Source organism: Helobdella robusta, assembly GCF_000326865.2.
Source record: "Helobdella robusta unplaced genomic scaffold HELROscaffold_111, whole genome shotgun sequence".
Classification (NCBI taxonomy): Eukaryota; Metazoa; Annelida; class Clitellata; order Rhynchobdellida; family Glossiphoniidae; genus Helobdella; species Helobdella robusta.
The window spans coordinates 103,596-121,048 of NW_008703624.1; the positions used below are offsets into that span (position 1 = coordinate 103,596).

At 32.3% G+C, this 17,453-nt stretch overlaps 3 protein-coding genes across 3 annotated transcripts; all 3 read right to left on the reverse strand.

Moving 5' to 3' along the window:
• Nucleotides 1-1,583: 1,583 nt before the first annotated feature.
• HELRODRAFT_183570 (hypothetical protein) lies at nucleotides 1,584-2,309 on the reverse strand (the record flags this gene model as incomplete). The annotated part of the gene is made up of 1 exon (XM_009013164.1): nucleotides 1,584-2,309. The coding sequence occupies one exon, from the start codon at nucleotides 2,307-2,309 to the stop codon at nucleotides 1,584-1,586; it is 726 nt and encodes a 241-aa protein (XP_009011412.1).
• Nucleotides 2,310-2,898: 589 nt separating this feature from the next.
• On the reverse strand, nucleotides 2,899-3,584 carry HELRODRAFT_125222 (hypothetical protein; the record flags this gene model as incomplete). The annotated part of the gene is made up of 2 exons (XM_009013165.1): nucleotides 2,899-3,153; nucleotides 3,396-3,584. Coding segments are annotated over 2 exons (444 nt in total), but the record flags the coding sequence as incomplete, so codon positions are not given.
• Nucleotides 3,585-6,727: 3,143 nt separating this feature from the next.
• On the reverse strand, nucleotides 6,728-17,453 carry HELRODRAFT_116956 (hypothetical protein; the record flags this gene model as incomplete). Its single annotated transcript, XM_009013166.1, has 7 exons — nucleotides 6,728-6,891; nucleotides 6,956-7,086; nucleotides 7,153-7,181; nucleotides 8,313-8,380; nucleotides 8,680-8,770; nucleotides 10,838-10,937; nucleotides 17,321-17,453. 7 exons carry the CDS (start codon nucleotides 17,451-17,453, stop codon nucleotides 6,787-6,789), a joined length of 657 nt encoding a protein of 218 aa, XP_009011414.1. The 3' UTR covers nucleotides 6,728-6,786.

The following is a 17,453-nucleotide window of genomic DNA, read 5'->3' on the forward strand; positions in this document are numbered from 1 at the left end:
TAGATACAAATATATAAATATATATATAAGCTTAATTGGTTTAACCTTTTACTATTTCGCATGCAGAACGCAATGGGAACAAGTCTATAGACATATCCAGATTAATCTCTTTAGTTTGACGATAGTTTTCGCTTTTTACGATGATTTCTTTCTATTATTTGCGCTGTGATAAATTATTGTATAAATTTTCCGATCTACCGTAATTACAAATAAAATTATAATAATTTACAAAATCATCACCTACTTTTCAATTTTTTAAACTTTTCAAAATTAAGTTGTTGAAGTTTGGATTATTTAATAGTTTGTTTACTTGTATTTTTTAATGTAATAATATAGCTCTTATCTTATTAAAATATTGTTGTTGTTGTGTTTGGAAGAATGACGATATACGTATAAATATAAATGAAGAACGCAAAAAGATAAAAATAAACTTATCCTTCAGTCTTATTTTCTATTAAGTTTCAAATAAAAATTTTGTTTTTCATACATTGGTTATGGGTTCAATAAAACTGCAATAACTAAACATTAAAAGCAAAAAACGCTATTTCAGTATAACACACTATAAAATGACTTTTTCAGTCCCTCATCCCGAACAATTTTGGTAACAGATGACTTGAACAAAACTTCTCACAAAAAAAATTAGCAAAAACAATTTCTTCAATTATGGGATACAAATCTCTTGCAATAAATAAATATATATGAATGTATGAACGTAGCTTTTCAAGTAGATTTATATATCATTAAATAAGACATAGAAAATAAAAAATTTCAGAGTAATATTTTTACATGTTCAGATGTAGAAAACAAGAAACAACAGAAAATAAAAAAACCCATTAATATGTGTATTTTAGAAGAGATAATTTTACAAAAGAAAACAACTCTATTGGTTGATTATAAATGTTTTAAAAAATATCTTTCATTGAGTAGTGTTATTTAAGTAAAATTATCAAGCAAAAATTGAAAAATTATTATGGGAGTCGGGAGTTGAAGTCGGAATATTGGACCTGGAGTTGAAGTTGGTAACAGATACTGAGTTTGAGTTGAAATAATTTTTTTTATTAAACTCCGACACCTTGTTTGAAACAGGTGTCAAAAACATCATTACAAAAGGCCTATAAACATTTAAAGCACTCATAAAATCTTAGGTGTATCAGACCTTTTAATGTTATAAAATACAAAAAAAAATGCATTTCAAAATGCCCATCATATTCAGGATTCGTTAGCAAATCATATCAACTACAACTAACAAACAGATTAGACTAGATCAACCTCTACGTTTATCAGATTTTTTTTTAAATAAATGAACAAAATCTTAATTCAAAGATTAAATTAAAAATTCGATATTTTTGACATTTTCATCCAATTTTGCATATTTAACATAATTGTTGTGGCCTTACCGTAAAAGTAATATTAGTAAGTAATTAATTAGTAAAGATGTTAATTTTTCATATCAATGTTTATACAATTTTTTTCAATTTAGCACTTCACCGCCGTCCTATCCAATCAGTCAATTAACCAAATAAATTTTATTGTTTGGTTTACAATTTTCGATGTTAAAAAATTTTTAATTTCAGCGTTTAAAATCAATGTTTACAATTTTCGGGCAAATAAATCCAGCGTGAAAATTTGTCTCGTAGCATATCAGTCATTTTTGATTGGGCTCTAAAAATTCTACTTTTTGTGCCCAAAAACTCAGCTTCAATTCTTCTGTCAGCATTGTTAATTGTTATTTCAGCAATTCCCTCGCATACACCGTCATCTTCGACAACTGTTGGTTCAAACAATTTAGCCATTGAAAACCGAATAGGTTTAAATTTTGGTTTGCATTTTTTACATTCTTTACCATTTTGGAAAGAGACATTTTTTGACTTGTCTACAACACAAGCTTCTTCAATTTTTTTATCTTTGGTTTGAAAACCACGTTGTCCGGTGACATTATCTTTGCATTGGTGTTTCCCTCGCTTTTTTTCAATGATGCGACATTGCTCTCCGGAATTATAACGTTTGGAATCATCGTTACTTTTCTGCAATACAGAACCACCGTTAATATTACATTCTTTTACCCTATCTCTTTCGAAATTTTTCGATTTTTTTTCGTCAGCAGTTCGATAGATAACTAAGGAAGACAGAGGAGCATTGTCGGGACTTTTGTTCTTTCGACGCCTATAAAGTTTTGAAAAAGGCAAAGATCCCTCCGATAACAAACTATCTCGATGTTGATTATTTAACTGAAAAACTGATTGAGTGTAACCTAATGTGCCACTTTGCTGCGGAATTACGGACGGTTTTTTCAGCATTATTTGGTCCATTTTTCCACATGTGTGGGGAACCTGTTAGCAATTTACGTGGTATTTGTGTAACTATGCAACACAACTTTAATTCTACTTAATTAAATTTTTACAAACTTTATGTTCTAATGCCAGACACATAACATTATATGATTTTAAAATAATTCAGATCGTGATTGAAATAAACAAGCATTTTTAATAACACAGTTTTACTGACAACTTACATCTAAACGGTGTGCGCGCAAATTTTTCTCTCCACAAAAACTCCCACAACCAGATTGAACCTATTTTTTGAAGTCTAGAGCTCATATAAAATTTTTTGTATAATTAGCGATTAACTTGATTTATTTTTATTTACACAAAATATGTTTCAATACAATTTATATATATATATATATATATATCACAAATAAATATCGCATAAACAGATGACGTACGGTTTAATACACGAAAAAACCAGATATTTAAAAAATATCTTTTTGAAAAAAAAACAAATAATAATTTTTTGTTTAATTTTACAAGTTAAAAATTTTACAAATTAAGCATGTTTTTAAATGTCTGTTGTATCAACGTCTGCAAATTTTAAATCAACTTGAAATTTTACGGGTTTGTCTTTAACGCGTAGTTCTAATTTTTTAAAGGCATCGGCCATTGAAAGAGACATTTGTCTGCACGACACCATTCCATCGCAAAGGTATGCATGACATTCCGTTACTTTTATTTTACTCGACATTTCGCGTACAAGAATGAAAACGAATAACTTTGAATAGCGGTAATCTTGGACTGCGTATGAAATAAAATGCAGAGGAATAAAAGTACATTCAGAAAACTTTTTACTAGAACAGCTTTTTGGATGAACGGCCATCTGAAAATATTTTTGTAGGTAATTACTTGTTATATCAAATTAAACCGACCTAACAAAATTTTTCAAAATAACAAAAAAAATATTTTGAATTTGCTAATAATCTTAATTTATTAAAAATATAATACCACCTTGTGTTTTTGTAATGTGACTTATACCTATGTATATTGAATATAGATATTTAGAAGTGAAAAAAATAACCAGAAAAAAAAATAAAAAAAACAGCAATAGGAGATTTAATTTACCTTTATACCATCTTCCTGTATTTTGAAATTTATTAATGGCAAATCATCTTTTTTGTCCATTTGTCTCAGTTCTTGCACCATATTATCAACAGGTTCTCTGGTATGTTTCGACCCCCACAATCCACTACATGGTCTACTACCAACAAATTTAACCAAAAACCTTTGAGGTAATGGTCCTACTGTTACTTTTTTCAAAAATTCCCGTTGTTCCGACGAAGAAAGTTTTGTTTCACCAGGCCTCGACGACAAAGCTGTAAAGACTTTTTTAAAAGTTTCAGGGATAGAGTTCATTTTAGTCGCATTTTTATTATGTTCACCTGTATCTTTTGTGTTGTCTAATGATTCATTTTCATCATGGACTTGAAAAAAATTAGAATCAAATTCTGAAATCAAAGTATTCATGTTACTATCGTCACCCGTATTGGAATTCATTATAAGATTTTAAAAACTTTGGCTTGAAAATGCTGCTTGACACTTTATAAAGAATGGAATATTTTGCAAAGTAAAATAGCATTATAACATACGGACTGTAGATGCACTGCGCACCAGAACAATGGATGAACAAACCAAAGCTGTATAGCTCAGTCATTTCAAAGCTGTCTATTGTGATTTGAACATTAATTTTTACTGCGTCGTTCTTGCGTTCAAGTCGAATCGTTATGCTTTAACATGGAATGTTTAATATGAATTCAACGTATAAACCAATCACAAAATTAAACCAATGTACGAATCCTACAGAAATTGTTTGTTTCATGAAATGAAAATTTTGCTTCAGAGCTTAGAAAAAACGTTAAATTCGTCCACATAAAAACATTTTACTGACGTCACAACCACATTATTAAACTGCTGCTAAACCACCGGATTTTTTCTTCAATGTTTTCAATCCTTTCAGAAGACCAACAATTACGAGTCAGCAACATCACCTCACTACTCAATTTTTTAAGCAAAAACTTTAACTTTTGAGTCTTTTCAACAAATTTAGTTTAACAGTTTGTATTTCTATATTATCCAATAATTTTTTGTGAACGGCATTTTTACTTTGTTATACTTTTAAAAATATAACCGATTTTTCTTATTTTACTTTCATGAAAAAAAATCATAAAAGCAATTTATCCAGTGGCACTAGTTTTTTTATAAGTGCTAATCACCGCGACAAACTCCCGATACAGATACATGCAAGTAAAGTAACAGAAACGTCTCTAACAGAAACGTAAAACGTTGCAAGCGCACGTCGTGCTCATTAAAGGGCATTGCACTGAACACAAAAGTTCCAGTACATCAGACTAACTCAATCAACAACCAGGAGGTCTCTTCACTGGCCTTCAGTCAGATGTCGTATAAATTTCAATATTGCAACAATAACCATGAAAACGTTACTAACATCACAGCCACTGTATCTAAGGAACCTAATTGCCCTCAAAATCAGGCCCGGTTCCAGCCATTTGGCAGAGCTACATGTATGTTTTTGGCTACTCTACCCATGATATATGGGTTTCTTCTAGTTTTTTTTTATATACGTATTGATATTACATTATATTATTTTTGAACCTATATATTATCCACCCATATTTTACCTAGTTTATTGGATAGGTTCTTACAATTTAAAAAAAAAATTTGATGCTTATTTAGGTTATTTTGCAAAATACGCGGCCCCTAAAATCAGCGACCCTAGGTAGCTACCTAGTTTGCCTGATGGAAGAACCGGGCCTGCTCAAAATACCCAACAAATGCTAACGCTCGTCCAAATATCCAAAATTACCCAACAATATGCTTCAACCAACATCGCCCGTGCATTTCATCATAAATTTGGAACACGCTGCCTCATCAAATAAGAACCTGCACTTCATTGACTACTTTAAAAAATACTGAAAACTCAATTTACAATTCGCTGCTGTAGCTGGTCATCTTTTTATTTTTATTGCTCATTTTTTAAACTGAATTATTTTATTGATGATAGTTTTTATTCTTTAAGCTTATCATAGAAACATTTTTATAAATCTACAACATATTGCATCTATTTCCTGGCAAAAAGAGCTTCAGTTGCTTGCATTAGCGCTATAAAAATTGTTATTATTATTTGAAGGACATCCAATTTTTTTTCTGGATAAATTATTGAAGACTGTAAAAATGTTGTCCAAGAAGTATAGACAAAATAAACCTACAAAGATAAATACAGCATAAATTCGTCTTTTCAATTAAAATAATAGAAATGCGCAGTGACCTGATTCGAAAGCTGTCTGTCCGAAACTCAAAGACTGCGTCTGCATTGCATACAATCAAAATATGTATGAATGTTGTGTGGTGAACAGCTTTTGTTACTACAATACTTTAAAGTCCAAGCACGGAGTGACGTGTAAGCAGTCCTGCGTAAGCCAGAACTGCTCAACAGAAAAAAAATGAAGAAAGAAATGAATGATCGACATTTCAAAACATTGGCAAAGGAACAACGTAACGAGGTAAAAAATAAATAACTACAATGATCTAATCGCAAATAAAATAAAAAACATGTTTGAAATTCATGAATCACAATGTTTGAGACATCTATATCAGTGAAGACTAATTCAATCAATCTTCGTTTTGCGTCCAGAGACCCGGTTTCCCGAGGTAGGACGTTGTTCTCTTTGCCATCAACTTTTTGCGCCAAATTAGACGATCAGTTGTATCCATTTCATTTAAATTTTGAGCTTTCATGTCTTGCTCGATTGTTTGCGACCAGGACTTCTTTGGACGGCCTTTGGGACGTGTGCCAGGTACTTCAACATCTGAAAGAGAAGTTATGGCACTGTTTCCACTTCGAGCAATTTCTCCATATTTCACGGCAAAGTTGTAGTAACGTTTGGATACCTGCAGTACCAGACGCTTTGATAATGTCATTTGTGAGTCCAGAGGGCCCTGCTGCCTTTCCATCCTTCATAGCTTTCAGAGCTTCTGTAAGCTCCTCTATAGTGATGTCTGGAATCGGACTTTCGATGGGTGGAACGTCAAAGTTAACATTGATGGGATTTGTTTCGTTTAACAGACGGTTGAAGTATTCTCTCCGCTGTAGCTTGATCTCATGTTGTTCAAGAACCATCTCATTTTTGTCGTTTTTGATATATGAGGCACCAACTATGTCTTTTTCGTACGCTTTGCTTGTTTTGCTATACGATACAGAGATTTCATTTGTTCACCTTTGCTTTTAGTGAGCCACTCTCTGCACTGATCTGTCCGAGCCAGTGCAACTTGACGTCCGTGAAGACTAATTCAAAATAAAGCAATCGATAAAGATGAAATTATTTGGGATAAGGTGATCAGATTTTTGTTTAACTGTAGTCATAAATTTGCATTAAACATTTTTATTAATAATTTATTTTAATAAACAACAAATTAATTTATTCATTAGCATTAAGATTTAAAACGAAATTGGCACTAGTTCATTCACTAGCATATATCTGGAAAACATTATATATAAAAATCGGTACCAAGTCATTTGAGATGAATGAGCTAGCATTGCACCCTGAAAAATTATATTTATTAACATTTTATTAAAAATAACAGTTAAATATGACAGTTCCAATTACCAATGCCTTTTTAAATTGCTTGAAGGAACAGAAGAAAGCTAACTCGGCACAAGTCATTGTACATAAAACGTCAACGAATGACAGGTATTTCCTAAACACAGTGACACTTTTCAACTCAAATAAAGACAATCCTTCAAAATTAAATAATGTTTAAAATCAGATGAATCTAGTTGAGAAGATTTAAATTGCAGATGTACCTGGAATCTTGTAAACTCTCATCAATCTCCTGTAAATTTAATAATCTGTTCATCGATTTTATCTAATTGTATGAAACATTAAACTTAAATAAAGCTATTATTAGCTAGTTCTGAAAACAAAAAACTACAATGGAGAAAAATTAAAAATAATTTTTATAAAAACTGCTTTGCAAATAGTAATTTAGCTTTTGGAGTATTGAGGAAATAGTCTAGAAAATATAAAAAAGGTAAAAAAGATAAAATAAATGTGGAAGATATCCACAGAGCCTCAAAATTTTATCTTTTCAATTCATTAGTCAAATAGCTTAGCATTTCTAGTTTTAGTTACCTTTCTCCTATCCGAAACGAAACCATTAATTTAAAAATGAAATATAAACGTAAAAAGTGAAATTCAAACTGTTATTTAAAAAAAGTTCTTTCTAGTACAATTCCTAAAACAGTTAAAGTTAGTTCTAATCTCCATGTTTTCAATAATTACGAATCCTCAACTAAGACAATCTATCAATCTTATAAAAATTTTCATCAAAGCGATTTGTGATTTCATATTCCAATTATCAATTGTCGTTCAATGGCATAAATTCGTCTCAGAAGAAATGAGGTGTAGATAACTTAAAAATCCTAATATTCTCTATTTTTTAAAACTTCTTTGCAGCTATTGACCATAATTGGTTATTTGCTTACAGTTAAGGAAAATTATTACCGGGTTAGTACTCGCTTAAAATAAAACGCTAAAAAGATCGTCAAACATGATTTAGAAATCTTTCACAATCAAGCCCAAGGATTGACATCGTTGATTTCATCATCAACCATTTGTATCTGTTCAACATGAGAGTTGAGTCACCGATACAACATATCAAAATAAGAGTAAAAATTTTTACGGTTTCCTTGTTATAGAGCATTGAACTGGAATGATATTATCATCATCATCATGAGCGTTTAAAGGCGCTCACATCAGTACTTACATCAAAATTTTGTCTACGACTGGTATAAGTTGACATAATCACACGCTTCCGTTGACCATCGCTAAATTTATAAAACCTCTAAAATATTTAATTTAACCATTCAATTATATTAATGACAACCCAATATGCAGCTAAATATTATTAGTCACTTTATTGGCTGATAAAAAAAAATCTTGTTTTGATGTAATTAATTGATACCTGACTCCAAGGTGTATAGCAATGTGATTTAAATGCCCGCTAACTCCATAGTCATCGAACGTTATCAACTAAAAAATTGGAATATTGATGAACTCTTATAACGCAATATTATTGTTTACGCAGCATTTTAATCATAAAATCTGAACGGATGTTTACAAAATGATTGTTGAGTTAGCTGATTTGGTAAAAGTGTCATGTCTCTCGTTGTTGTCATTGCACAATGACCTGGTTCGAATACTATCTATCCAAAACTCAATGACTTGCATACGTACACCGTGTGCGTTCAGCAAAACAACTGCAGTGGACAATTTTAAATCTAGTTGAGTTCGTAGTTTTAAAATAAATATTGTTTAAAAATGTAACTTACAACATTAATTTGATATTTGATTGTATAACCTTTTACCACATCAGAAACGATCGTAGAATTCCAAACCAATTCTGGATTATCTTTTAAATTTCTATATTCAAAAGTTAAAAAAATTAGCGAATAGAATTGTTACAAATAAAAAATTATGAAATGCTACCAGCTGTCCAAAACAAATTATAACGCATGGCCGACCAGAATACGAGGTTTGAAAAATTGATTCGGATAAAAGAAAACTAATAAAAAAAAAACAGTGTGAGAATAAAGAAAAATATGGTAGATTTTCAATTATAGTTCAAACCTTAAGTAGATAAATGGTTAGGGAATAGTAGAAATAACCTCAAAAGATGGAATTAGCAGTTGTGGTTATGAGCTTCTCTTACCTGGAAAAAATGTTGGAAATAGAAAAACTGGCACGAAAATGAGATCATGACCCGCATACAAAACGTGTTTTCATATGTAAACCAACAGTGAACAGCGACAATGATCCCTCCAAGAAGACTAAGGCCATGTGCAAACTGGGCAGCAGTTTTTATGCCCTGAGAAATGATGTCCAATTGGCGTTTGTCAATCAATCAATCTTCGATTTGCGTCCAGAGACCCTGTTTCCCGAGGTAGAACGTTGTTCTCTTTGCCATCAACTTTTTGCGCCAAATTAGACGATCAGTTGTATCCATTTAAATTTAGAGCTTTCATGTCTTCATAGAGGGGCCATTCTGAATTTTTCTGCAACATCCCTCCGCTATTGCATACTTCCCAGGGATTCTTGGCACCCCTTGCCAATAGTTATTATTAAACCAAATAAAGTGGGGTGGATGTTTTAACATTTTGTCGTTAAAATAGTGCACTTAAAATATATAGAGTGTATTTAAAGCTTAAGATAAAGTTGCTTACGTTAAAAGCCAAGCTAAAGAAGATGATCCAGAAACAAAATATTGTTATAAATACAGCGCTCCATAATTATGACAATAATTATCTATGGTACGCCGTATTGTAAAATGTATATGCATTGTAAAAGAAAGCTGTATAAAAAAAGAGAATAACTCGAAAAAAAGGATGAGGAGATAACACGAGGAATACAGGTAATCAGAAAACGGAGCACAATTGACGTAAATGTGATTTTATGTAGTTATTACGATTAAGTTATTGTTTCTATTAATGTTGGTATTAAATAAACGTTTGACGTAGTTTGCGTTTAAAGTTGTTGTGTTCATCTATCGGAGATCTTGAACCTACGGATAAACGAACTCTTGACTATCGTTGGAAGCTACAACACGGTGTTGGAGATATAGCGAGTACTGAAGCTATAACATCGGTGTTGGTAGTTACGAGGTCGAAGAGGTTACGACACTGGTGTTAGAAGTGGGATCTTCAGGAGATTAAACACCTGGTGGCAGAGGTAAGATTCCGATAGCTGGAAGCTCACTGCAGTAAAGAATACCAGGACTAGAGAACTCAATGTAAGAGAAACAAAAGTCGGACAAGAGAAACTTAACTACTGACGAATAGCTTTATTCCGAGATTTACCTGTCGATTAGTTATTGTGCTGTGTTATAACGATTTAATGATCGAACGAACGAGTGATCGATTACGGCAATACACACAAGTGATTGCCAGCACTGTTTTCTTTCTAATAAAGTCATCTGAAATAAATCTGCTTAGGAACCGAGAATCCACGTAGAGAGAAATAACCATACCCTATAAGATAAAGGGGTCGGTTATAACAATATTGTTACAAAAAAAACATTAAAGTTTTATATTGCTTGACCAATTTTAAATAAAATTACAACTGGCTGATTTAATTGATGAATTCCAAAATTTGCGTAAAACCATAGAAGCGCAGTTCAATTTTCTTAAATAATTTATTGTATTTAGAAGCATACAAAGTTTATTGGATGATCCGGTAAAAACTTTCAACCAACTCCAGAGCAAAAACGCATTTTGAAAATTTTGAACATTTGTATTAACATTTGCATGTGAACTGAAAGAATGGGTGACATTTGATGCATAGCCAATTAAGAATCAAATAAACTTTGGATTTGGCAAAAAAGTGGCTTAGTGCTAAAAATATCAATGTTTTCTTCTAAAAAATTCTAATAATTGTGGAAGGTATAAAAATTTAAAAATAAATTAGCGAACAAAATATCAGCTTTAATCCTACTCGTTATTAATTATAAATGCTCTGTTTTCATCGACACCTAGTATATTGCAACTTTTCTTAAATTCTTCTTCACGTTTATATCCAATTTTGTAATAATTTCCTGAAAATAAGTAAGCATTAAAAATTGTTAGTTGATCAATCAATTTAATGCCATTTTAACGATAAAATTATTCATCAAAATGACCCCAGAAATGAAACAAATGTTAAATTATAAAGTTCAGAATTTCAAGTGCCAAAAATTCAACTGTATCCACTTTGAGACATCAACCCAAGTACTTTCGTATTATTCCTAAAAATTCAGAAATACAAAAAAGAAAAAAATTCTTTAGATCGAGAATAGCAGAACAATAAAAAAGGTTAAACTTATTACCCTTTTTAAATGTTAAATAATATTTTTTGATCATTTTCAATAATTCATGTTCCTTTCAAATTCCTGTAACAATCCTTTCAAACAGTTTGATGGTAATGAATTTGAGATGTCAAATACCCAAATAACGGTGAAAGTGGCCTAATGGGTGACTTTGAAAGGTACAATAAAGGCCTGTTATGTCAAGAAACAATAATGTACAAAATGGACGAAAGAATTAAAAAAAAGATCATTAAAAATATATAAAGGAACATGTCAAATCAAAGTTGACCCTGCACAGTGCACAATCTTTGTAGGTTTTGAACAATGAATTTAAATAAAATATGTTGGCGATAAAATAGGTACTGCACGTTTTTACAAAAATTATTATATTTTCAGCTTAGAAGTGTAGCGAATTTGTAAGTTTTGGTTTAATTTTGCTGAATTTTATTTTGATAATTCTGATGGAGATTTTAATTGAAAAATTGACCGAGTCTCAGACAAGGTAGTCACTTGGAAGCATCCGGAAGCTGCATGAGTGGTGATTTCGTTATATGTTTTGTCACTTTCGGAACGGGGTAACAGTTTGAAAGTAATGAAACTAAAAGTTCGAATAAAAAATGATAAATTGAAATATAAACAGGAAAGTGCTACTGCTATCACAACAGTGAAATCTTCAAACATTAGCAATGAATGGGTCAAAATTGTGACTAAAGACAGTAAGAACACAAAGAAATCATTTTATAATTATATAATTTAATAGTTATAATAGTTTTCACAAATTCGGTAGTCAGTGAGTTAAATGAGAAAAAAGTGAAGGAAAAACGTTATCATTTATTGTGTAACTGAGTCGACTAAAAAATTTATCTGAAAAGAGAGATGAAAATATTTTTGAAATTGTTGGTGAAAATGACGTAACACTTGTGCTTTAGGGAGACTCGGATCTAAAGATGCAACTAAACCTGGTCCAATTCTCGTTGAGTCAGATTTAAAACCAAAAAGAGCCGACTAGTTTTTGAAGAGAATCTGGAAGAAATAGCCAAAAACAAACCAAAGTTGCTTTACAAATATTTAAACGACGAAGAGGTACTCAAATCAAATCAAAGTACTCAGAATATTAAATGGTGTGATAATGCAAAACCGAAATGAAATTGATAATTTATTAAATAAATGTTTTCAAGACGTTTTTGTTATAGAAGATGATGAACTTCCATCATTTGAAGTTTAATTTAATAAAAGCCTCACTAATTTTGTTAGCGTCGACCATGATGATATCAGCTATGAATTTGTTATGAGTAAGTTAATAAGTCTTGAACCATACAAATCATTTGATACTGATAATCTTCATCCAATACATCTAAAAAATTGTGCTGTGTGTTTTGCTCTACCAGTGACTTTAATTTTCAAAGAGTTATTAGCAACCAGCCGACTATCAATTCAGTTCACGTCAGCTAATGTTACTTTCTTTTTTTAAAAAAGTGACGAAATGTTGGCTGAAAACTATAGACCAGTCTCTTTTACTTCAATTTTGTGTAAGATCAAAGAAATTTGTGTGAATATAAATTCAGCTAATCATGTAGAGCCTGTAAAATTTTATGGTTTATTATTGATGAATCTATGTGTAAATGGTGCCAATTTTATTAATTTCTGAAGTTCTTTTTTTGTAAAAAAATTTTCAAACTTAACCATAAAAAAAACAGATTTTTGTTAATAAAAATTTATCTTTCAATTTAAATTTCAGTGCAAAAAACATAAGAATTGATTTTTACCAAATAAAAGTTTAACTAATCATCCATGGGAGACTTTTAGGTTAAATTTTAACCTTAGAGCGGACTTCAGAGAATCGCTATTTATGGTTGTTGGTAGAACCGCATGAGTTGTTGAAGACCATTTGGAGAGGAGGGTGGTCTTTATGTTGCGATGAGTATGTTGTTGCGTGATGATATGATGGCACGGGTGGCTAGGATTATGGCATAGGAGTAGGAATTGTGATTAGCTTCGAATTAGCTTGGAATTAGCTCCGAATGCTGCCTTACCGTTAACATCTTACCTTCTGAGTGAAGGTGCCGTTCTGAAGCGATGACATGGCAACCTGTAATCAAACGTAGGGCAGCATTCTGCGAGCGTTGAAGACGTGAGAAACTCGAGTCTGATGTCAGAGATGCCCAGGCAGAACAGGCATACTCGGTTGTTGAACGACCAATGGTTTTGTAGGTCTGTAAAAGAGTTTCCATGTCCTGACCATAGGTTGTACCACTTAGTGCCTTTAAAATATTATTTCATATTGAGGCCTTGGATGCTGTTTCTTTATGGTGTTGTGAGAAGGACAGCATCGTGTCTAAAGTGAGGCCTAATATTTTTGGATTATGTTCAAGTAGTAATGAATTATTTATTTTAACTGCTGGATGATGGTGATACTGTGAGGTGTGCGTGGTGAAGAAGGTGACTGTGGATTTGGAGGTGAAAATCTCCAAATTTCTGCTATTGAAGAAGTCGTAAAGCTTTGGAAGGTAACAATTGAGCTGAAGTGTCAAATCATCTACATTCGGACCTGTAGTGTAAACTGAAAAATCGTCTGCATAAGAGATAACTTTGATGTCTGGAGGAGGGTTAGGTATTTTGGAGACGTAGTGGTTGAACAGAGTTAGTGACAATACAGAACCTTGAGGCACTCCTGAGCGGATGGTGCGTTGTTTTGAAAATTGTCGGCGGAACTCTGTTGATGCGTCCATGCAGATAGTTTGACAACCAGCGGACAATTGACCGTTGAAGCGATGATGACATGAGGTCGGAGATTAGGATGCGATGGTTGACGGTGTCGAAGGCCTTTGTGAGGTTCAATGCTGTTAAGATTGTTCGGTGAGCTGGCCTCTTCTGATTTAAGCCGTTTGCGATGTCGGTGACCATCGTGGTGAGAGCTGTTGTTGTAGAATGAAGTGGGCGAAAACCATGCTGATGTCTCGCTAAGGTTAGGTGATTCGAGATGATCAGCAGAAGGCATTTTTCAAATACTTTAACTGCTGGACAAAGAAGAGATATAGGACGATATGATTTTGCGTCGTTAACTGGTTTGCCGGGTTTCAGTAGAGAAATGATTTTTGATTTCTTGTAAATTTCAGGAATTTTACAGGTTCGTAGGGATTCGTTTAAAATATTTGTTAGGAAGGAAATTCCCTTTGGGCCGAGGTGTTTTAGGTGAAATATTGTCAGGTTTTCTGGTCCTGTTGCATTGGACGGTTTGGAAGTTTTAATAGCTTCTGTAACCTGATTGGGGGTTAGTGTAAGATAGCCGTCAAGCGGAAGTTTCTTGACGGCTTTGTTGGTGATTCTATTTAGTTTGTTTGATGAATGTTTAGTAGTTGATGTGAAAATTTTATTGAATGAGTTGGCTATTTGCAGGTTGTTGGTTAGTGACCTGTTGTTGAAATTAATAGCGATGTTGGGGTATTGAATTGGTTTGCCGCTAAAAGCTTTTATTGTGCTCCAGAGGCGTTTGGTGTTGGTTATCCTTCCAACGTGATTGTTTTAATTTGTTGATTTTGTGTTGAATTATTGTTGATGTAATTGCTATGTCCTTAGATGTTGGATCTGTAGCTCTGATATCATCCCGTCTTTTCATTAGGTCGGTGATTTCTTTCGATAGACCTGGAGTATATGAAATTCGTCTACCGGAAGGTATGTTGTGGTCACTTGCGTCCTGTAGAATACGACGAAACGATAGGTTGGAAAGGAAAACTTGATTGGAAAATCCGGCTTCGGATTCTATGGTGAAACCATCCCAGTTAGCTTTCGCGAAATTTATGAATCTGATTTTTGGTGGGTTAGTATGTTGAATTGTTGTTTGTAAGCTGATGTGAATGGGTAGATGATCTGATGAGAGTGAGGTCATCGTGGACTATTCCATGTTGATGATCAACGTATCTGAGGCGACAGAGATATCTGGAGATGAAGGTTGGCCGGATGTTGGAAGACGCGTTGGGGTATCCAAGTTGAGTGTGCCACAGCCAGAATTTTCGATTTCACTGGCTAGGGCTTCTCCTTGTGTGTCCTCCAGACTTGAATACCACAGTGGGTCGTGTGCATTGACATCTCCCAATAAGACGACATTTGGGATTGAAAAAAATTGAGATATGGATGCTGTGAAACCTGTTGGGCAGATGGATTGTGGAGGGACGTGGAGGATTGTGGAGGGACGCCTTCACAGGCAGGTGAATACGACGTTTGAAATTATAAATCGTGAAAAACCCGCACGTCAAATTCGACGTTGAGATGCTATAAGGCGTGTGAATCACGAGCGGGCGAATATGACGTTTAGACGGTTTTTAAGCGTGAGAATAGCACGACGAATTTGACGTCGAGATGAAAATAGAAATCAATCCGCACGCCGAATTCGACGTTGAGATGCTATAAGGCGTGCGAATCACGAGCGGGCGAATACGACATTTAGACAGTGAAAAGCGTGAGAATCGCACGACGAATTCGATGAGATGGCCGAAGTCTGTACAACAAAGTTGACGCTATATTGAAGATACAGGACGCAGTTGAAGCGCAAAATTTGACGTTTATTAAGATATAAAGCATTTTTGTTATAGAATGACAATTTTAAAAATAAAAAGTTTATTACATAAAGTGTCATATAGTAACACACACTGACATATACACATATTTACACAGTAATGCATACAGGTATATTGTTCATGTGTTAAGACGAAACAATTACCTAAAGACCCAAGATTATTATACCAATACTGTTGACAAAACCATGCTTCAAATGATATGCATCTTTTCTTGCTGCAGGAAAGTTTGATTGATTTAGGAAATTTGTTACAAGTGTTGGGTTTGCACCAGCATCCAACATATTTTTAGCTTGCCCCAAAGCAGCTTCTGCAAGGCATCAGTTATCTACATATAGAACAAATATGGATGTTACAACATCATGGTTGTGTTCCAAACACATATTTTTAATAATAAACTCCCAAAATTACAAAATTTGCTATAAAAATTTACCATTTCATTATTAAATATTTCAATTTTTTTAATATTATTATCACTATCAATAAACAAAATGTAATTACCATTAATCATTATTAAAAATTTCAATTTAATTTTTAGGTATTATTATCATATCAACATACAACAATAAAGAAAATTTAATTATCACTGAATTTTAAAATATCGCAATAAATTAAATTTTTAAAGTAATATCACAATCAATAAACAACAATAAACAAAATTTAATTATTGTAAGGATTACTATTTCTACCCTCCGATTTTTGCAGTATGCTACATTAACTGCTGCAGTGCAACCATACAACAAGGATGCCTGGTTAAGTCATGTCCCAGTTTTTTTTCAAATTTGCAGATGGCTTTCAATTCCATAGTGCTTACAGACCCACTTAATGCAGTAACCATTGTCGAATATAAAAATTAACATTATATAAAAATATATAAAAAATTTAAAATATAAAATATTCATATTAATTGAAATTAAGGCTTGAAAATATTTTTAAAATATAAAAACCTCTGACTGTTGATCAATTGAAGATCAACAATTTTGGCGCTTTCCAGAAGACATTTTTTGTTACAATTTTTAATTTTTACTTTAGTGCTACGCTTCAGTAAATGGTACTTTTTTTTAACAAACTTAATTTTATTAAATTCAATAAAATCAAACAAAACAATCAAAATAAAACAAATCTTCAAAAACCTCGCCGCTCACCAAGGGAAGAAGGAAAATAAATTCTTGCCAAAGATAATAAATATTAGTGTAACGATGCGCAAATCAAAATTTGTTTAAAGTAACGAAAATTTTTACAAATAAATACTTGTTAAAACAATAAAAAAATGTTTTGAACATATTTTTCCGTTCGCACGCCTTTTATAGCAGTCCAACAAGTTCATGGTCATGATTTATCGTTTATTAAAACATTTTAATTAAATTTAAAGTTTAAACAATGAGAAAAATTATGTTCTTTTGACAAACTAATACATTTTTTTGAAAGATAAAATAGATTTATTAATAATTAATTTTTCAAACAATCTAGAATTCAAGGCCAGAGAAATATCTCAGCGAAAGTTTAAAATAAATAAATTAATATTATAAAAGCACCTTTAAAATTAAAAACTATAAAACTAACCAGTGGACAAGCACAACACATAAAAAATGTGATTGGGGCTCAAATTTAAAACCGTTGGAGCGAAAAACATGCTTTCATCATCAGGATGAGCAGTGATCAGTAAAATTTTCAGATTGTTACAATTATGAAACAT